The sequence below is a fragment of the Prunus dulcis genome, chromosome 8, assembly GCF_902201215.1.
Source record: "Prunus dulcis chromosome 8, ALMONDv2, whole genome shotgun sequence".
NCBI lineage: Eukaryota > Viridiplantae > Streptophyta > Magnoliopsida > Rosales > Rosaceae > Prunus > Prunus dulcis.
The window spans coordinates 3,607,025-3,629,316 of record NC_047657.1 but is presented as its reverse complement, the minus strand read 5'-3'; the positions used below and the strand labels follow the sequence as shown (position 1 = coordinate 3,629,316).

General features: G+C 37.7%; 1 protein-coding gene across 7 annotated transcripts; it reads right to left on the bottom strand.

Moving 5' to 3' along the window:
• Nucleotides 1–8,968: 8,968 nt before the first annotated feature.
• LOC117636652 (histone-lysine N-methyltransferase ASHH1-like) lies at nt 8,969–22,042 on the bottom strand. 7 transcript variants are annotated; one of them, XM_034371259.1, is made up of 15 exons: nt 21,750–22,042; nt 21,465–21,646; nt 20,623–20,779; nt 18,934–19,020; nt 18,635–18,719; nt 18,466–18,559; nt 18,140–18,338; nt 16,424–16,501; nt 16,108–16,185; nt 14,830–16,016; nt 13,998–14,730; nt 13,452–13,922; nt 12,165–13,370; nt 10,293–10,767; nt 8,969–9,496 (listed from the first exon to the last, which is right to left on the bottom strand). In XM_034371259.1, exons 2-13 carry the CDS (start codon nt 21,608–21,610, stop codon nt 13,227–13,229), a joined length of 3,459 nt encoding a protein of 1,152 aa, XP_034227150.1. In that variant the 5' UTR covers nt 21,611–21,646; nt 21,750–22,042; the 3' UTR covers nt 8,969–9,496; nt 10,293–10,767; nt 12,165–13,226. The 7 variants fall into 7 exon arrangements, with proteins under 7 accessions (XP_034227150.1, XP_034227157.1, XP_034227155.1 ...); XM_034371260.1 differs by lacking the exon at nt 8,969–9,496 and having other exon boundaries at nt 10,688–10,767; nt 12,165–12,199; nt 13,174–13,370; XM_034371261.1 differs by lacking the exon at nt 8,969–9,496 and having other exon boundaries at nt 10,689–10,767; nt 12,165–12,199; nt 13,169–13,370.
• Between the last annotated feature and the right edge of the window lie 250 nt (nt 22,043–22,292).

The window sequence follows — 22,292 nt, the reverse complement described above, 5'->3', positions numbered from 1 at the left end:
ACAGGCTTGGCATGAGAGTTTGCTTTGGTGAATCAAGATACTACTAGGCTTGGCATGAGAGCTTGGAGTGTAGGAGCTAAAGACCCACAAGTTTAGCAAATGAGAATGCATGTGCTTGGCTTGATGTTACATATGCTTGAGTTTGGGTGTTGATAATTTGATGTTTGTGGCTATGGCTATGGGGATTTAAGAGTTTCAAGAGAAGGAGGATGGGAGGAAAAGCTTGACGTTTGAAGGGTATGGTGTTTACAGCTTGGAATGAAGGAAAAGCATGGAGTTATGCTTGGTGAGGCTTTATGGAGAAGCTGATGGATTTCAAGGGTGAGAAAGTAGAAGACATGGTTGTGATGGCTGAGGAATGGTTAGGATGGCCGCTAGTGCAGCAGCCGAATAGAGGAAGGAAAGTGGTCGATAGTTGCTGGTATGCTTAAGCAAACAAGAAATGTTGGTCGATGGTTGCTGGGATGCTTCCAGCAGCCCAACGATGGAGGTTGATGGCTCAAGAATAATTGTGAAGGTGAAGGCTCTCTTTGGTTTCCAATAGGTAAAAGGAAGTGTTGGATGTCTATTTTCAATAGGTAAAAAGGGGCATTGAGACATTCTAATTTCTAGTAGGTGAAGCTAGGCATTGAAAAATAACTATTTCCTATGGGTAAAAGGAAGTGTTGGAATTGACTTGTTTCCAGCGGGTAAAAGGAACCATTAGGATATTCTTATTTCCAGTGGGTAAAGCTAGGCATTGGAAAATGACTATTTCCTATGGGTAAAAAGAAGTGCTTGAAAAATATCTCATTTGCACACCCACATTGGAGAACTCCAAGTAATGAGCTTGGACTTTGGTGCTCCTAAGTAGCTAGCCCAAAGTCTCCATTATCCAAGAGTTTCCATAGGCCTTGTGGACCTCCATAACCTTCCACACAACAATCCTTCGTGCAAGCCCTGTAAACCACATGACTTGGGTTCATGTGAGCTTGGTAGGTAATTGACATATGAAAAATGTATTATTGGCTTGGCATGGCATGCACACTTTCTATATTTATTTAATGAATTAATTCCCAAAATATAGCTCGGATTAACGCATGACCAACATTGTATGTTATATTTGGCTTTAAATGTCTTTGGGCTTCTCGTGACTTTTTTGGGCCTCAACATTAGCCCCATTGATTATTGGGGCCATGAAGTGGCAGCGAGATAAGCAAAATAATCAATTTCAGCCCAAAATAATTGGCAGTGGCATGGCATGGCTGGTTCTTCAATATGCATGAAATATCCATGCTTGCTTCATTAGCCGTAGTCGTTTTGTTTTTCTTGGCATGAAGATTAGCATGGTTTTAGCAACTGTTAGCTTGGTTATATATATATATATATATATATTTATTTATATGTAACGATGAGCAACTCAAGGATAACTAGTTAAGAGTCTTCAAAATCACAGCCAGGTCTTTTCCGGGAAGGTTGGAGGGGTTGCAATGATCCCGCTAAATACCCCATCTTCTTAGACACCTAAGGTGTTGCCTTGAAGAACTTTCCTATACACTGTAATATCGGAGTTTACTTACTTGGGTTACCAAAAGTTGGCTTATTTTGCGGCATGACATAAGAGATAAGGCTTGATTGAATTTTAACCCAAAATAAGTTAGCTTGCATGATTGATGTGCTTCAGTGACTAGTGACTCTTGATTTGGTATGGTTGCAGTTTGCAAGAGTTGTATTAGTTTTGTATGCTTGATATTGGCTTGCATGCTTGGTTTTGACGTGTATATTTAGTATTGGCATGTATGCTTGATGGTGACATGTATTCTTAGTATTTGATTTGGATGCTTGGCATTGGTATGTACACTTGATTTTGGGCTTGTATGCTTGGTATTGGCTTGTACGCTTGGCTTTGGCTTGTATGCTTGGTATTGGCTTGGATGCTTGGCATTGGCATGTATGATTGGTATTGGCTTGTACGCTTGGCTTTGGCTTGTATGCTTGGTATTGGCTTGGATGCTTGGCATTGGCCTGTATGCTTGGCATTGGCATGTACGCTTGGCATTGGCCTGTATGCTTGGTATTGGCTTGTACACTAAGCTTTGGCTTGTATGCTTGGTATTGGCTAAAGTGACATGGCTTAGTATAGCTTTTGGGCTATTTAGCATGGTGGATGTGCTTGAGTGTTTGGGTTTTGGCATTTATGTAAGGGCTTTTTTGTTCCAGCAGCTACAGATGAGCCTGGCCTGCTGTGAAGAGCAAGTGGGTAGAGTTGCTTCTGTGTCTGAGTTTAAGCATTAGGCCCCAAGGGTGCTTCGAAAGGTTCATGGAGCCTTAGGAAACATCTTGGTTTCCTTTTCCAACAAAACCAATAGTTGCTGACAGATGAATATCTTGGCTTGGCTTGAGAAGTTCATGGCATGGAAGCTGAACATTTATGAGTTTAACATTAGAGAGAAAGAGGGTTTATATTTCCCATGAGAAACAGGGGTTCAAAGTAAGGGGAGAGGGAATTTTGAGAGACAGAAAAGAGGAAAAGATGAGGGTGGAAGAATGAGTGGTTTTAGCAAATTTCCGGCAGCTTGACAAAAGCTGTGTCAGGCTTTTGCGTGCTTTGCCAGAAGAGAAAAAGGGAAGGAAGAGCTCAAAATTGAAGAGTTCCAATAGTGAGAGGGGATGCTTGCTCTCTCTGAATGGTTGTGGATGTAAAGAATCAGTTTCTCAACCCTTAAGTGCATGCTAGCCATCATGAAAACATTCGCTTTGCATGAGCTCGTAGCATGACCTTCTTGGTATTTGATTGAATCATGGTGCAACGAACTTGGGGCATCATTTTGCTGCAATGGTGACCATTTGGCATGATGGCGCATGGCTTCTTCTCCCTACAACTCTTTCTTCTCTTTTCAAGATTCAAATCCGTGGGTACTGTGCATCAGTACATAAGTCATATTTCGAAAGCTCGGATCAGAAAAGTTCCTTGATGAAAGTTGTTCATCTGCTCGAGTACTATAGCCTGTAAAATTTGTAGAATTTGTAGATTTTTTCTGATGCCACAAAGTTGGTCTGCAGCTTCAGTGTTCATTCATGGCTGGTGAGTTTCTTCAGATTTTGTTTCTACATGTATTTTTAATTTCTGATACTTGGATGATTGCACTTGCTTCACAAAATATGCTTGAAATTATGTTGTTTATAACATATCCAAAATTGAAGATTATCCAACAATTGTAGTGTTCTCTGCCTTTATTTTTCTGAAGCATGTTCTTGAATTGATGTTGATGCCTTTGCTGCTTGCTTGTTTTCTATGCTTGAATGCTTGAGCTCCTCTGTATTTCCCAGAATTTGTGAACTAGAAGTCAAATTCTGAGGTTGAGCTTCTGGTTTAGGATTCTAGCTTGGTGATAAACAAGAGTCATACAAGCTCACTTCGGTAATGCATGCCAAGTGTTTGTCAAAATATCTCAAAGTAGCTTGTGGGCTGTTCTTTGAACTTTTGAAATGTTTTTCTTGGAATCTGAGTTGGACATGAAAACAGACTTCTCAATGGCTGTGTTGGAACTGGTCTTTTGCCATTTGAAGGAAAAATGAATTTTTGGTGCAATTTCAAAGGGCTAAGCTGCTGGAATTGTCCAGTTTCTGTTGCATAGCATGTTTTGAGAATCTGTTTGACATGCTTCCCTAGCTCTAAATGCAACGAAATTTTGGAAAAATGAAGCTTGATATATCTGGTAAGTTTGAGATTTGTTGGTTGTAAGCTTGATTTCTAGTGATTTTCCAAAGGTGGAATGTTCTAGCTAGAATGGTTGGAAAGCTTGTGTATAAGTTTTGCTTGGCATGTTGCTTTTGTTTGAGAATTTAGCATATCCTTTCTCTTGGCATTGAGTGCTGATCTGGGCATTGCTAGAGCATGATCTTGATCAATATTGTCGTGAGAGCATGATTTTGTATGGTATTGTCGCAAGAGCATGGGTTCTTCAATTTGCTTGAAATGCCTGAATTGCTTGGAATGCATGAATGAAATGAAATTTCTTGGCATGTGGATTGGTTTTATGCCATGTGAATTCATCAAATGTTTGGTTGATGAGTTTGCTTGCTGCTTATGCATCATTTTTCTACTTTGCAGGAGTTTTTTTTTTTTTTTTTTTTTTTTTTTTTTATATAAGATATGCAAAAAATGATTTTTGGTGCAATTTCAAAAGTCAGCATGTGAGGGAGACAACTTTCATCTTCAAAAAAACGAGCATCTCAAGTTTGTTTGAGAAGAATGATGACGATGAGGACGTTACGATTTACAACAGAAATGATTGATTTCAAAGATATAAGGAATTGCATGAGGAGGCGATAGTTGTTGGATGTTGCAAGTGGAGAATGGATGAATGTAGGAAAATATGCTTCTGGCACCTCTGTTTTTTTTTTTTTTTTTTCATGAGTACCTCTCCAATGTCTATATCTTTTTCAAACTCGATTGAGAGGCTCCAAAGTATGAGAAGTCCCATTTTCTTATTGATTCACTAGTAACTTGATAGCATGAAGGTGAGTTTTGGTTGCTTACACCTTGACTTGCGATATGAAGGCTTCTGGAGGATTTGAACCGCTTGACCAGGGAGACTTTGGGTGAGACAGAGAACAAGCTAGTTGTTAAGGTGACTTTGAGTGTTCTTTTAGAGATGCAATGAGTTTGTTTAATTGTTGTAAGGATGGATTGAGTTCTGGAGGTTATGAATCATAGACACTGAAGGATGTTTAAAATCGAGCATGTGCTGGAAGGATGTTTGAAATCGGGCATGTGCTGGAAGGATGTTTAAAATAGGGCAGGTGCTGGAAATTCTTTGCTTGTGGAGTAGGTGTTGGAAGAATGTAACTTGGCTAGGAATGATATAGCTTAAACTTGCTATCAGGATGTAGATAATCTAATCAAGATTTAGCTTGGTTTGGCATGAGAATGGAATGAAGTTGAGTCATACAATTTCTTGGAATCAAGGTATAGCCTGGTATGACATGAGAAAATTTGAAGTTTCCAGAAATTTATGTGCTAGATGCTTGACTTGTGCTTGAGTTGGTTTTTTCTTTTCTTTTCATGTAAATTTGGCTTGATTGATTTGCTTGGCATGTTGTAATCTCCTTCTTGGCATGTTGCAGAGGTCCTGTTTCATCACTTACAACATGAGGTTGCTTGAGTCTGAATGGTACCATGTTTTAACATGGGTAAGCCCCCCAAGAGGTTAAGGTCTTGAAAAAGCATAATGTTTGGCACCGAATTCCAAATTGATTTTTGACAAAGGTTAGGTGTGCTGATTACTGGTGGAAACTCAGAGGTAGATGGCTTGTTGAGTTGGCAGTAATTAGCTTATTTCAAAAAGGGAAAATAGAAAACTGTTTGTCACCATAATGCAGGATTGTCTAGGCTTGTTGTAATCAAAGAGATGATTTTTACTATATGGCAAAAAAGGTGGATGGCTTTGCTTGTTTGTCTAGCCCCCGAGTTAGCTTGTTGGGATCAGCAATTGGTTGCAAAGTTGGGTTATGTACTCTTTGGCTTACTCGGGGTCAAGAAACAGAGTAGGTGCCTTCTTGTTTTTTTTTTTTTTTTTCTCCTGCAACTTGCTTCAAAGAAGATCTCTGCTTTACTGAAGATTTTTTTTTTTTTTTTTGGTTTCTTCTTGCAATTTGCTTCAAACAAACAGTTTGCTTTCCTCCCTGAGGAAAACTGAAATTTATAGCAGCTTCTGGATTCTTGTCTCTCTCTTTTGCTTGGCATGAAGCCCCCAAGTCATTTGATGTTTGCATGTGCTGTTTGCAATGATGGATTCACCTAAGCCCCCATAGGCCTTTCGCAAGATGTTTTGTCTGAGAATGTATATCTACAACATAAGAGAAAATATTAAAAATATTTTTGCATCCCTTTTTTTTTAAAAAAGAACAACAGAACAAAGCAAAATCAAAGAGAATGCTCTTATCTTTAAATTTTGTTGTAGTGTAGTTGCGTGAATACTAATTTTAAAGCTTGTGATCTTTTAGGAGCCACTACAAGACTAATGTCCTAGTCCCCAACAGAGTTGCCATTTATGTTGGGGTCTTTTTCAATCGGAAGGCTTATTCGGGCTTGTTGATTCTTGGACCACCATAGAGTGATGAACTAAGCCTTTGTTGCCCCTTTTTTTTGAGTTAGCGAGAACTAGACCTAAAGTATCCCGAGGGCGAAGCAAGTCCCAGGGGAGTACTTTGTTCTTTTTCCAGCAGCTGCGTGTTTTGTGCTGATGTTTCCGGCAACTTGACGAAGAGTTGAACATGGTGCATTAATGTTGCACAGGCTTGGCATGAGAGTTTGCTTTGGTGAATCAAGATACTACTAGGCTTGGCATGAGAGCTTGGAGTTAGGAGCTAAAGACCCATAAGTTTAGCAAATGAAAATGCATGTGCTTGGCTTGGTGTTAGATATGTTTGAGTTTGGGTGTTGATAATCTTCTGTTTGTGGCTATGGCTATGGAGATTTAAGAGTTTCAAGAGAATAAGGATGGGAGGAAAAGCTTGAGGTTTGAAGGGTATGGTGTTTATAGCTTGGAATGATGGAAAAGCTTGGAGTTATGCTTGGTGAGGCTTTATGGAGAAGATGATGGATTTCAAGGGTGAGAAAGTAGAAGACAAAGTTGTGATGGCTGAGGAATGACTAGGATGGCAGCTGGAATGCTTGCAGCAGCCGAAGGGAGGAAGGAAAGTGGTCTAATAGTTGTTGATATGCTTGAGCAACCAAGAGATGTTGGTCAATGGTTGCTGGGATGCTTCCAACAATGGAGGTTGATGGCTCAGGAATGACTGTGAAGGCTACTGGAATGCTTGCAGCAGCTAAAGGAAAGTGAGTTCTCATGGTTGCTGAGAAGCTTGCCGCAACCAAGAGGGTTTGGTTTTGGCTGAGCAATGCCCCTCCCAATTTATAGAAGGTGAAGGCTCTCTTTGATTTCCAATAGGTAAAAGAAAGTGTTGGAGCTAATCTATTTCCAACAAGTAAAAGGGGGCATTGAGACATTCTTATTTCTAGTAGGTAAAGTTAGGCATTGTAAAATGACTATTTCCTATGGGTAAAAAGAAGTGTTGGAATTGGCTTGTTTCCAGCGGGTAAAAAGGAGCATTGGGACATTCTTATTTCCATAGGGTAACGCTAGGCATTGGAAAATGACTATTTCCTATGGGTAAAAAGAAGTGCTTGAAAAATATCTCATTTGCTCACCTACATTGGAGAACTCCAAGTAATGGGCTTGGACTTTGGTGCTCCCAAGTAGCTAGCCCAAAGTCTTTATTATCCAAGAGTTTTGTGGGCCTTGTGGACCTCTGTAACCTTCCACACCACAATCCTTTGTGCAAGCCCCGTAAACCACATGACTTGGGTTCATGTGAGCTTGGTAGGTGATTGACATATGAAAAATGTACTATTGGCATGACATGCACACTATTTCTATATTTATTTAATAAATTAATTCCCAAAATACAGCTTGGATTAACGCATGACCAACATTGTATGTTATATTTGGCTTTAAATGTCTTTGGGCTTCTCGTGACTTTTTTGGGCCTCAAAAACTGTTAATCTACCCTTTGAACTTGTACGCTACTTTCAATTTGCACCATAACTTTTTTTTTTTTCTTGGAAAATTAAGGATACGAATTATTTTTTACCGCCAATTCCCCCCTATCTTCTAAATCAACTCTTTGACATCTAATAGTCCATCAAATTGTCACTGTTCAGGTAGTTTCGTCTCTCTGCCCTAATAACTCCACAAATTATCCCAACCATTACCCCACTAACCACAATATGAAGTATTCAGATCAACTTCTACATCAACTTGGTGTAAATTTCGGTGAAGCTTACCATCAAAGTGAAATGTAGGTGTAGATGCAGATGCCTGACTCTCTAACAGGGGGGTTCTGGCTTATGTGAGAGGTACAAATTCTGAACCCTAGATGACAGAATTTGCTGCACAAACTCAAGTACATGGCCATCTGTTTCTAGTGGAAGAAAAGCCTTTGTTGTGCTCCTATAGTGAAAACACGTTTTAAATTGGTTGTATCCAAGTGATGTAGCAATGTCATACATGTTCAACATTGAAAAATGATCCCCAATACAGTTATCTATCCATTAAACCCTACCACCCAAATATTTCCCCTTTAAAAAATTCCCTCCATGGTGAATCTCCATAGTGAAGTTATCTGGATCAGCTACAAAGGTAGAAATAAAATGTATATATAAACAACACTTAATGTCATCAACAACTTAATTTACAACCATAACAACACATTTACTTTTGACATAACAAAAACTTGCTCACATCAGACAAAACCAAAAGTTATAGACCAAGCACATACAAATCACATGCACTACCCTTGGGACCACAAATATATTTCCTTTTCATAAAGGAATATCATCCAAACCAAAAATGAAGAATTCCAGCCAAACTACTGTACAGAAGGAAGATAAGAAACACTATTCTATCGACATCACTGGACCACAATGATTCGAAGAGAGAAAAAAGAAGATTTGCTGTACTTTGGAGGACAACCACTGCTACGCATAATCGGAGCCATATTTCGCCAAATCCACAAGCTTGTATTCAAGAATCTCACTGATTTGAAACCCTCAAGTCTTCAAATCATCTATTCAGTGTTGAATCGTCGAATCTCTTCTTTCCCAAAACAAACCTTACTTTAGTAATAGTTGGGCGAATTGACCCTTCAATGACTTGTTTTTCTTATTTCTTTTTAAATCGGCGACTTGTGTAATTGGAATATTAGGGTGGAGAGACAAAACTACCCTTGAACAATGACAATTTGACAGACTATTGGATGTCAAAAAGTTGATTTAGACGCTAGGGGGGAATTGGAGATAAAAAATAATTCGTATACTTAATTTTCTAGAGTGCAAATTGAAAGTAGCGTACACATTCAGGAGGTAGATTCACAGTTAACCCAAAAGAAAAAGCACCATTTCACATTGTGAAAACGCAAATAATAAAAAAGGGTGTTTGTATAGTAACCCCTTTTCATTTCTTAGTTAAAGCATTATGTAGTCCAAACATACCAAGAAACCTGAATAATTTTCTTTTTAAAGAAAGATCTCTGGAAATATATCACAACACTAAACATGGAACAGTAATCCCATAACCATGGTGTAAGTCTGATGATTCTAAAATAGACTGAACAGTTACAATTCAATCTGATGCGGCTTTATCCAAACGCATCTGTTCCAAACCAAAGAACGAACTGAGAACAAAGATCAGTTCTGCAGGTACTTGATTTCATTCTCATTGTTACCATCATAAGGTTCAGCTTGGCCCCTTCGTGGAGTGCAGGCAATGCTTTTAACAATGGAAGAATAAAGGTCGAATTCTGCCTTCAGTTTCAAGCAGCAGGCTTCAATCCACTTCTCAGCTACGCTGGTAGCTACGCTGTCTTGGCTGTCCCTTTCATGTTCTTCAATGGCAGGTCGTATCTCATTGTATAAAGATTCAAGATGAGTGGCAGCATCATTTTTCATACACTGAAGAAAATTTTCAAAGTGAACAATTTGATAATAATAGTAACAATAAAATCATGTGCCAGGCGCTAATAGCATATAATAAAATCATTTAAGTTGAAATCTTAAACGGTACTAATAGTGTACAATGACATAGGAAAATACTTCAAGCACAAATGTTGCTATACACAACTTTTATGTACATGAAATTGGGATTGAAGATTAAAAAATTATACAAAATAAATAAATGATATTCCATTAAGTAAATTATATTCCTGCTGATGTGTGAAAGCACAGGTTGGCTCGGAGAGATTTCAAGGCACCTTCAGTGTGATGCCAAAGGGCGGTGTGCTGCCGGAATTTTTCTAATTTATCTATTGGGCACCTCCAGATCTCTCTTTTCTAATTATACAGTATTGTACTACCTTAACAAAATATCTTTTTAATACAAGGTTTGTGAAATAATGGACAGTACTACCTCAGATGGTCACACCAAAAATCACATGCTCTTCTACTATCATACGCTATCAATCTTGGTTTTTTGTTTTGGCTAACATCACAAAAGATAAGGTATGCTTGCTTGATATATTAGGTATAAACTATATTATGGCTACTTTTAACTGCTGGGGTATTTTATTGGTCATTAGAGTTATACGTAATTTTAAACTGAAAATAAACATATGTATACCAACTAAGCTTAGATGATTATATAGATGAGCTGATAATTATTAATAATATGGCATTTTGGTCTGCTGAATGTTATAAGACATACACTTCTATATATAGAACAGATTAATTTAAAAAATGAAAAGATAAATACCTCATATTTTAAAATTTCCTCTTGTGCTTCCCTTGATGCTAAAAGCGAAGCAAAAGACTTGGCGTCAACTTGCTTTTGTGCACCATGTTTCACCTTTCCATTAGAGTATTGTTTTGATCTTTTGTTTGGCATGGATCCTGATCCAATGTGATAGTTGCGACATGCAGTATTACTGCGGATACGAGATATCATTGCATTCTTTCTTGAAAAAGGTGGTTGATTTTCTTGTGAATAAAGTTTCCTCTCCTCACTCACTTCTGTTTTTACCCCCATCACTACACCCTCCATTGGAACAGAATCAAGTGATTGCACAACAAGAGCAGTAGACATCAACTGATGTCCAGAATCCACATTGACATTGATCATCATCCCATCAACATCAAATTCAGAACTTGAGGAGTTGACAGTCTTGAAGAGCCTCGAGGAAGGCTCATCCTCTGCAGAATCATATAGCGGAATTTTCTCAACTGAATACCTGACACCAACAGGCAGTTAAATATAACTCAAGTATGGCAGATAAATCATAAAAAGGAATGCACAAGTCTACATAAGATCTCTAAATATGCATGTGTACATGAGAGTGGGTGTGCATTTTTTCGAAAGATTTTATTTTGATATTGAAGATACACTCGAGATAAAACTGCATCATAAACCTACACCTTTCAACCACGTAGGCCACAAAATGGAAAACAAAACCTAAGACGTGTTTGCTGAAATTAACAAGATCACCAGCCCCACCAGAGAAGTGGAAACTATTTGCAACTGATCCACTCATCTGATTCATGAAGTCTTCTACAAAACTCACTCATTTGAAGATTTCTTTCTTTCCATGTAGATCAGTTAATGTCTAAATTGCTGAAGAGTTAAGCAAGGTAAAACTAGTTACATTTTGTAGGAAACACAACATATTTTATTAAAGAAGAGAAAAGGTACATAAAGAGATGGACAAGGCAAAATATGCAAACTATAGAACTACTGATGATTAAAATTTTTTTAAAAAAGAAGAGAATTATAAACTATGAAGTAGACACCAACATGCAACATAACACTACATCACTCATTACGAATTTTACCAAATTAAGATACCCCACACCATGGACACAGAAAGTAAGTGAATATGGTTTTAGGGTTTTAAAATTTAGTTTCATCTTTATGCATGAATAATTAGTTTGTAACTAATTCATCCAAAGTTAATTGTCAAAAATTTCATTGAAAGCATGTAAAACCAAAGTCCTAACTCAACATAAAGCATTACATCAGAATAAATCCAATCCAATAATAAAAAATGAAATAATAATACACACTTAAGTCTTAGCTCCCTAAGTATTATAGTAATATTAGCATAAAAATAACAATAACATAAGAGAATAAGCACTCAAATAAATCTCCAAACACTGAGACAAGGTTGGCTAAGTCAACTTGTAGCTAAGGCTTGAACTTTGTGTGTAGATCCATAAGCAGCCAACCATAACTTTGGATCCGAAGACTCCCATTAACGTACATAACATCCTCTAATTTCTTACAATTTCTTAAGAAAAATATTATAATTTCGCCTCAACTTTGTCAGGAAAGTGTTGGGAAAGTGTCGATAAAGTGTTGAGAAAATACACACAAGACCACGAACAGGGTCAAGCATTGTGTCAGGGCACAGGAACATGACAGCTTCGAAGAAATGTCAGTGCTAGATTACCAATTATTGGTAACCTCTTACACAATCAAGATGAACTAGACTAAAGGGAACAAAATTTAGAAGGGTAATAACTAAAATATGAAACTATTAACCAAATTACAAGCAAGTGCCTGCAGTGGATCACTTCTGCACAAAACAGAACTTTTAAGACAAATGCATTAAGGTATACGCGTAAACGTTACCTGTCATCATCGTCTTCCCATAGGTAAGTATCCTCCTGTTTGGAAAAAGTTGCATAACATTAAACACTGTGATGAATAATATTATTGAACAAAAGAAAGTTAACATCAAACACACAGGAAATTCTAAAGATGCACAATTATAACTGCTACTAATAAATAGTCATAAGCAAAACAATATCTTGAGCAAAAGTAAAATAACAGCAAACGCACACCAGAAATCCTATGAATGCGCAATGCTAACTGCAAAGAATTTAAATGAAATCAGATGGGAAAAAACCTGCCCTACAAAACAAGGACAGAATTAAAAATACATAGGACAGGAAAAACCATACAACGTAGAGAAATTAGTTTGCAGTATGCAGATTTTATATTTCAAAACACAACTGGTTGAGGGACCAATAGAAATTAATGAAGAGTTTTAGAGGATTTTCAATTATTCTCAGTTGTGCTGATATGTGCACAATCAGGATACGAGAGCATTTGTTGTATGTTGAGATGTACATTCTTCACTGATAAGAGCGGTGCACAAGTGTGCATAATCTAGTTTCATATGCTTATGGAGTTCGGTGAGGTGAGATGGGGAATTGCGTCCCCCAACTACATGTATTTACATTTGGGGCACATAACCAGGTATGGTATTAGACAGACAGCGGGACACTCGAAGCTTTTAGAGGTGTGAGAATGTAAGCTTATTTGCTCTTTGAGACATGTTGTAACATGAACTATATCTCAGACAAACCGCTTGTGTATCATTGGATATTATCAAAGCTGCCACTATGAATGATTTGCAGCATAAGAGAGGAGTTGGATGCTTTCGCAATTGATGAGGTATGAGACGTCCTCTGTCCATACTATTAGGTTTATCACTTTCCCTTTATGTATATCATTTCAAATATTCGTTGCCATTATTTGTGTAGGTAATTTGGGTTCCTTATGGTGGGATTTGGGAGCAACATCCACTTCATCACCTCTCCTTCTTTTCGGGTGCATATATGTGATCTAACCTTACCATCCTCAGCGTGTTCTGAAACAGTTTGAACTTGTGACATACACCTGACCAAGTCAGATTTGGTCCGAGCTGACAAGAGATTTGAAGCGTGAAATACAACTAGTATACAAAGAGTCCCATCCTTGTGCTGCTGGCGTATGACATCTGATCCAATCAGATGCAACAGGAGGCACAGGATGCCCTGGCCTTAAGAACACCTACAAGAAACATATGTTACATTAATCTTAAATGTCTTTCTACAAGAAAACTGTACACATCATAAATTATTGCTATCATACCTCCACGCAATGACAGTCATTCATAAAACCAATGGCAATGTGTCTACGTGTTGGCAAAGGAACTGGTGCTGATCGAAGAGGCAGGAACGTAAGGCACTGAGTAGCTGACAAGTGGAAAAGTACAACCTTATAACATGATGCTATAAGATGACCCATGTCAGGCATCGTCATCCATCTGTCAAATGGCGCTCTACCCTCATCAAAGAATGATAGTATCTGTGCTAACTCACGAACTCTGTCTGTGGTGCCATACAACTCGCCATAATGCGCAGAATATGAAGACAACTCAGTGAGCAAGTCATTACGCACTTGCAAGTATCCATTCTCACCCAATCCCACTAAATCAGCAACTGCCCTAAACCCGCAGTGACCATCATGACATACATCCTTGACTTGCTGAATGAAGGGCCTCAATCCAACTGGGAACGCATCAATATACGAAATACCTTTCACCGTCAATGTCTGGTACACCTGTATGAATATAAATTGTTATGAATAAATGGGTAACTATATCATCTTCAATTTAGTAATGGGTATCTTTATTACCTTCTCCTTTGTTCGCTCCGTTTTCTTATGTGCAAAATTTTGCGGAACATCCATTGTATCACCTGTAAAGCTAGGTGAGTGACTATCCACAGATGCAGATCTCAATTCAAAAGCATATGGGTCTCGTCGACTGGACATATCAATTTTCTCCTTCAATTGACCTCGTAATCTAGACTTGATTCCTGGTTCAACAAGAGTAGTTGTATAGGGTGCTACAAGTTCTCTCACTCTTTTCCTTAGCATCAACCTATTATCTTTGTTTGCCTCCAGAAAGTACTGCTGAAGCAACTTCAACTCCGGAAACTCATTCACATCCATGGAATCCTGAATAGAACTAGGAGGCAGTAAATCAAGTTTCGTCCAATGGGGGTCAAGAGACTCGAGAGGAATTGGCCTACAATCCCTCTTGTATTCTGCAATCTCATGGGCACAAGGTAGACCATGGGTACGGCGTATGACACAACCACATGCCAAAGCATCAACACCAATTGAGGCGGCTAGCTTGGACTGAGATAACACCTTCTCCAATGCAAAAATAGATACGACTCCTCTCAAATATTTGAATTCTGAAGACTTGAAGTTATGTTGCACGACTGTCGAACACTTATCAAAAGATGTCTTTATGTCAATGTGTTGTAACTCGATGAGAGAGTGTATATTTTCAAAAGAACCCTCAAAATTCCCCTGACTCAAACCAAGTTCCCTCTTAAGCTTGGAATGTGCACCCTCAGCCCTATTAAATCATAAAAAAATACAACAGGTTAACACAAATTCATATTAAACCAGTGATGTAATATGGCATGACCAATTATATTATAACTTCAAGAACTACCTGTTTGATGTAACATTACCAAAATGCATAATCATGTCCGTCCAAGCTGACACAAATCTGTCCTTCAAAGGCTTCAACCATGTGTTTATAACATACTCCATGACCTCAGTGTACATACTAAATTCGCTCTGTAACACTGCTAGCTCCCGTTTGTAATCACTTTCCGTAGGAGACGTCACAAGTACATTCCACTTCATTATAAATCTATCCCACTTTTCCTTGGACTCAAACAAATTTTTGCATTTGGACAGCACATTCTTATTAATATGCCATTTGCATAAAAGATGTCTGGCTGTAGGGAATACTACCTCGACAGCTCTCATCAATGGCAAATCCAGGTCAGTGACAATAACATTTGGCATAGTGCACTCCACCATCACACCACGCAATCTGCTTAACGCCCATATATAGTTATCTTCTTTTTCAGAATCTAAAAAAACAAATGCAACTGAGAATGTAATATCAGTTGATGTGATGCCTACAACCTCTAGTAGGGGATAGTGATACCTATTAGTCTTGTACGTGCAATCCATCATCAAAATGGTTGGAAATGCACGCAACAACTCCAAACTCACAGGGTGTGCCCAAAACAAGTCCAGCACATTACCAGATATAGGGCAACCCCTATGCCACTCAACATAGTCATGCTCATTCAACCTACATAAAAGTTGTTGCATTTGAGACCTCCCTGCCTTCTCTTTAACTCTTTGCCTTTGGCGTGCATTGTAGATCGTCCTTATGGTTGTAGCATTGAGTTCATCCCTTTGCTTCAATGTGTTCAGGATTTCTTTGGGCCGTACTAAACTCTTTGACAAGTCTATCAAGAGTGAAGTCTCCTGCTCCGACAACCTCCCTGCATATGAACGCCCCTCAGAATACTCATTTGATGCATGGTTGTGCACTCCACATAAGACCTTCAGCATCCATCCATTGCCACTTGCCAACTTCTCCCCCTTCAATGTGAACAGGCACCCACACTTCTTCGTGCCAGTCCCACATCTTTTTTTAGCACCCTTATTGACTTTAGTTTTCTTCTCCTTAAATCTTCCACCCCTCTCACAGCCTAATGTAACTCTTGGTTTCATACTCTTACCACCCAAATCAGATCGTATTGTCACAATAACAAACCCATTTCTCTTTCCAGCCTCACGAGCCCACTGCATTAAGGACTCTCTAGTCTTGAATATCTATAAAACAAAAGAAACTAGTGTGTAAGTATCCAAAATATCCGTATGACTTTTATTGGGACCAAAGCTATGTAACGATCAAGTTCGTAACCTCATAAGTAGTAAATTCACTTGTGTAATCCATCACACATTCCGAGCTAACCCCACTATCTCGAGTAGAATTATCAACCTGCATTAGCAAAAACAAGTTTGAGTGAAGAATTCTGTTAGTATTCAGTTAGAGAATATGTTACAGGAGAAAACTTTACAGTCATTATTGGCAGCACTTCCATGTTGGTGAAACAGAAAATTTGACCAAACACCAAAGCTATTTAATGATCAAGTCAGTCAGCAACTTAACGATAAAGCTGGTTGGCGATTTAACAATAAAGCAAGCTGACTGGCAATTTAGCAAAAAATTTAGGTACCTCATTCATCGTAAATTCACTCGTGTAGTCCATTGCACATTCTGAGCCAACCCCACTACCCCGAGAAGAAGTTTCACCCTGCATTAGAGAAAGAAAGCTTACATGAAGAATTTTGTTAGTGTCCTATTTAGAGAATACATCACATAGAGAAAACTCTGTGGCTATTATTGGCTCCACTTTCATGTTGATGTGCAGCCAATTTTAGTCACGCACCAAATGTACAATGCAGCCATATTGGGCCGCACTTGAGGAACATTTTTCGGCCACACNATAACCACACAGTACATTTGGTGCTCAGCTCTGGTTAGCCGAACAAAACATGAGCCCCTTTTTAGTAGCACAAAAGAACGATAAATAAATAAAACTCAACTATTGTGGCAAATAACATACCTTTCCATCCTCACTGACTCGTCATAAATGATGATTTGATGCTCCGACCAAGGGAACTCAATATGGGTGGTATCATATGATTGGGGTTTATGGAGTGAGAAAAAGATGATTCTGAAGCTGGTAATAGAGTTTTTGTTTGGTACTTGATGGTAGGCTGGGTATAAGCTTGAGTGTGAGCTATGGTAATTGGAAACCCTTTAGAAGTGTATTAAGTTCGTTTTAGTCATTGCAAAGGTTACAATGTTGATTAAAAATGTTATTAAAGCTTCGAGTGCACTGATCAAATTGAAGAGTGCATTTAGAAGCTCCCTTATTTTAAAGTCACGCCTTTAGAAGTCCATGAGACACCCATTAAACACAATAGACAACCCCACATTCAGTCCATTCCAACATGTTAAAAACAACCCAATTTCAGTCCCGAATTTGGCAAAAGTAAAAACCATTTAAGAAACCCAATAAACTGGCCCATGATCGACCATAAAATTTTATTCATCAGGTTGTTAGTAGTCTTGCCAAAGCAGAAAAGTACAGGAAACCATATTTCTCTCCTGCCAAACACCTCCTTTTATAAATTTTCTTATTTAAGAGCCTAAATGAAGTATCTTGATCTCTGGAAAACCCTTTTTTCTTTATCAGCATCAAGAAAAATGAGAATAGCAAGTGTTCAAAAGTGACACAGGAGTTTTATACAGCATACACCTCAACAAAAAAGCTTAGGCCTTTGAGAAATTCTGCAAAACACTTGTATGCCTAAGGCATTTTCAGGTTGTGTCTCTGGGAGGAGAGCCTACAATTAAAAATGTTTAAGTTTAAGCTTTTGTTTTCTTTTCGCTGAGTGAGACAAAGCCTCTAAACTCTGAGCACTATGCCTTCGGACATATATCCTCATATAAGTTTGTAGGAGGATTGCAAACCAATGGACACTACAAATCCCTAAAACCATTTTATACTATAAAATCGGTACTTATGATCCTTATAGTTGATAGCTTCCAAAGAAAGGTCATTATGCAAAGGATTCCAAAACTAACAATGAGATCATGCTCAGAAAAACAAAAACAAAAACAAAAAGTTAACTTGAAAGATTAAGGCACTGGCATTATGCATCCAAGGCAAGATGTTTAATTTTCTATTTCATTCCAATTGTGAGTTTCACCAACCTCCTAGATAACAGCCCCTTTAAAGTTGGATATCAGCTAGTTCTAGGACAGTGCAATACAATATCCAGACAATTTTATAATAGGGAAACAGGTAATGTGGACCTATGCAACAACTTCTATAACACAGATCAAATGGACACATTTTTTCATCTTTCAATAAATAAATTACCTGAAAACCACGAGATTTTGCCCCAAGAAATCCTGAACAGCTCGGTGCACCACAGAGGCAGCGAACCTTAGCACCCCCATACCATTCAAAATTGTAGTCGTATGCCAACTCAGTTCCATCCAATATATCTTGTTTTGCAAATATTCCAACCCTAATTTCCCCCAACACATTCCACTTTCTTGTCTCACAATTTGGTTTGCTGAAAACATTAAAGGATTGTAACTCATTCTCAACTAAAGGAAAGTAAGAAAGAAACAAGAGATAACAGCTAGTTGTTCAAAAGATATTTCATTTCCCCAAATTAGATTCCGCCTGACGTGGCTCACCATGAATGATTTATAAATCGAGCAAGGCTTCCCTTTTCAGTGGCATCAATAGACTCAGAGGCATTGAGAGAAATAATAAATGCATCCCTGAGACCTGCACCAAGGCACAAACGTTGAACACAGTTTCAAAATAAATACAAACATATATTTCATAAGTCTATTAAATCACCTTGAATTTCATAAGCTTGAGATCTTTGCTTTGCTTCTTTCCATGATATCACTTCTCCACAGTACTCGATAATAAATTGCCCTGCCTGCATTGTACAGAGCAAATTAAAAAGCTTACAGGAGATTAAAAAATTCACTCAACAGATAAACAAACTATAAATAAATGATTTATAGTTCAATCATAGACTTATAAAGCTTCAATGTTCTCAGTGGAGTCAAACAAAAGTGCCAAAGATAAATAACAGAACAAGATGCCAGTTTACAGTTGTAACAGATCAAGATAAATTAGTAAGCTATTACCTTTATATTCTCATTTGCTAAAAGACCCCACCCACGACCTTCTGTTCTAAACAACTTTGTCTTGGCATACTCACATTTCTGAAATCTCTGTTGACAGCAAATAAATGAGACATCAAATATGGGTAATAATAGTTTCACAGAATTTGAACAGGGATTTGAAGATTCATAGTATCTTAAACTCACACTAAGTACATCATTATCCCGATACTTTCAGGAAAAAGAAAAGCAACTATAATACAGCAAAGAGAATGTTTTAAAAAAATGAAGATAAGTTATTGATGCGACCATGAAAGAGAAACATTGAAGAGTAGTGTCATTGCCAACCCCATCTAATTCTCCCCACCCACCTTTTAAAATCCTTTTGTGACAAATATTATCATGTTCTTATCAAAACGAACTTGCCTCGCATCTGGCAGAGAACTCTCACATCTAGTGACAACCATGGTCTTACCACCATACTGATTGTCTTTTCGAAATATTAAAAATTTATGGATTAAAGGTAAGAAGACAAATAGAGTATATCTATCACATGCATTAGAAAAGCACAAAATGGGCCAATAAGGCAATGAGCAAGCATTTGGTCTTCCTTCTTTAAGAGTATCTCACATGCATTAGTTTTCCCATGGATAACAAGCCAAAATAAAATCACATCAGTACAGACACAAAACTTCCAAATCATCTTGAAAGGCTCAAAAGTAGAATCAACAAGATTTTTAACAAGTGATTGCTATGGTCATAGGTGATTCACCCTTCAATTCATCTTTCACCCATTGCACATGCTCCATGGAAATGATATACTGAGTTGTTCCCCAATAGTAGGCCTTTCATTTTCGTAAGCACAAAATAATATTTTCTATAACTTGGATCATGCTCGGAAAAACCTAAGGTTGTCAACACCAAATCACTTCTGTCCATTTCCTTATCACTATGAAGAAAAATGATTAATTCCTCTCAAACATATGCAGGCACTACCAATCCTATACAGTGATTCACTCTCTTTACTACTCCACAACCAGCTCCTATTGTTTTTACTTATTCATCATAAAACGCTAATAAAGTGATCTTATATTTTCATCTAAAAGCTTATTACTGGCCAAAAAAACAAAAATCCCATACAAATAGCCAGAGAGCCCATAAAAGTATCCATTGTCCAGAATTTCCATCTACATCCAACCTATACCCTTCTGAACCATAAAAGTTTACAAACCCTAAATTCCATGTCAAACCCTAATTTCCAAAACATAGACAACCACATAAAGACAGCAAAGACAACTTTCATGTACACATATATATGTGAGAATAAAATTATTAGTAAGAGGCAGTGGAGTGCATGCATGTGTGTGTATAACATTTTATCCTTTTCTGTAAAGAATTGAACCTTTTTTATAGAAGAAAACCGGGGAAGCACAACACAACCAAAAACAATAACCATGATTAACATCACAACAGTATAATATGAATTGGCATATACAAACTCATTTTGAAAATAAATAAAATACAAATAAGTAAAAGTATTAGAATCTTTTACCATCAAAATGTACAAAATTATGATTAACACATGGCCACACCATGGAGGCTTATGTATGAGCAGGGAAAAAAGAACCGGAGGAAATATATACTAGAAACACGCATCCATATTCAAAAATTCTTATGGATGAGGTGGGAGACGAGAGAGAGAGAGAGATTTACCTGATTCTTGCAATAGACACCGCAAGGGCAATATCCTGGAGTGCATTCTGTGCTGGTAAGTACATTCAAGCACCTCTCCCCACATGCACTTTCAGGATCATGTTCATCATACTTGCATTCACATATAGCAATATCTTCCTCCGTCTGTGTCTTATGTCTACCAACAACAACAAAAAGACAGATAGAAAGAAAACTTGTTATATATTTAAATTTTAAATTGCTAATGCAAATAACTAAGTATTTATGACCTGAAACTCCACCCAAAAAAATAACCAAGTAATGAGGTCTGTAAGGAAGTGAAGGCATTTGGATAACATTGTCCTACGCATGGACTAGAGAAGTAATTTACAATATTTACCATGACTGCACAAAACAATGTCATAAATAAGAATGTAAAACCAATTTTAACCAACAACAATCGACTATAGAAATATTGACCTAAAAATAAATCAACTATATAAAGCTTTCCTTGAGCAGATTAGCAAGTAAAAGTTCTAACTCAGCCATGGCAACACAAGGGATACTATTTTCAAGAAAGAAACTAACTTGAAACCATAATCTTATACACTAAACCCTAAACCTCAATTCCAAATAAAATGAAATACGCAATCAGTCCTCTGAATGGTCTCCTTCGCCAATTACTGCGTTAACAACACTTACAGACGAAAAACTGAGAAACCCAGAAGACAAATTGACAAGTCATCAACCAAAGCCCTTCAATTTCCAAAAACCCAATTGCAAAATGCCATGGCAAGTTAAAAATTCTAACTCTTTAGAAACCAAAAAAAAAAAAAAAAACGAAGGAGCAAAAGAATAAACAATAAGATAGAGATTTTGCTTACCTTCTATGCGAGAACTCATTTTGGTCAATGTGTATGTACTGTGGCTCTTCTCTAGTACGTTGTTCCGTCAAACATAGCAGTTGACGCGCGCAATGTTCTTCAGTTTGGTCAATATCAGTATGTGTGTGCTCTGGCTCTGACTCCATCTTTTCTGACGCGCACAATTTTCTCACAAATGAAAACTACTTGCAAAAAATAAAAAAAATTAACGCTTCCTTTCAGTCAAAATCAATCGATTTCTGAATGAAAATTCTCAATCGGCAAAAATGAAAATCAGTTCATTACCAGCACTTGCGCTCCCCTCTTTTCTTCGAGGGAAACAACGCCGTCCGGCGTCGTTTCGGCCGAACACGACGTCGTGGTGAGTCGTTGGGGTACGGGTCGTAACACTCTGTTTAGTGGGACAGAAAGTTCAAGAATGCTCTGAGAATCAATAGTGAAGTTTCGGAGCAGAAGATCACAAATGGCCCTCTTCCTCTCTCTCCCTCAACTAAAACCCCTCTTTTTCTTCTGTTCTTCTTGGGTCTTCCTTCTTCGATTTTTCTTTTGGGTAATGTGAAAGGTTAATTTCGATATTTTTCTTTTTCATTTTTTCTTCTGTTAAATTTTGAATCCCATCCTAGATATTGTATCTTTATGACTTCAATTTCAGTTTAATAGCATCAATTTTCAGTTATAAAGTAATATTTATTTTCAATTTTGACAATTATGTATCTTTTTTTTTAGATAAAATTCACTTTTGCGACGTGCAGGTTTCTCACTTTTACCATTAAGAGCAACTCCAGTAATGAGCTGAGCCCAAGGCTGGGAAAAAAAAAAAAACTCGTT

Excerpts from the sequence above, each read along its gene's own strand:
- LOC117636652 (XM_034371259.1), bottom strand. The coding sequence starts at position 21,610 with ATGGAGTCAGAGCCAGAGCACACACATACTGATATTGACCAAACTGAA. Across the intron at positions 18,720-18,933 it reads TAGCAAATGAGAATATAAAG|GCAGGGCAATTTATTATCGA; the intron begins GTAATAGCTTAC and ends TGTACAATGCAG. Across the intron at positions 18,560-18,634 it reads TCAAGCTTATGAAATTCAAG|GTCTCAGGGATGCATTTATT; the intron begins GTGATTTAATAG and ends GCCTTGGTGCAG.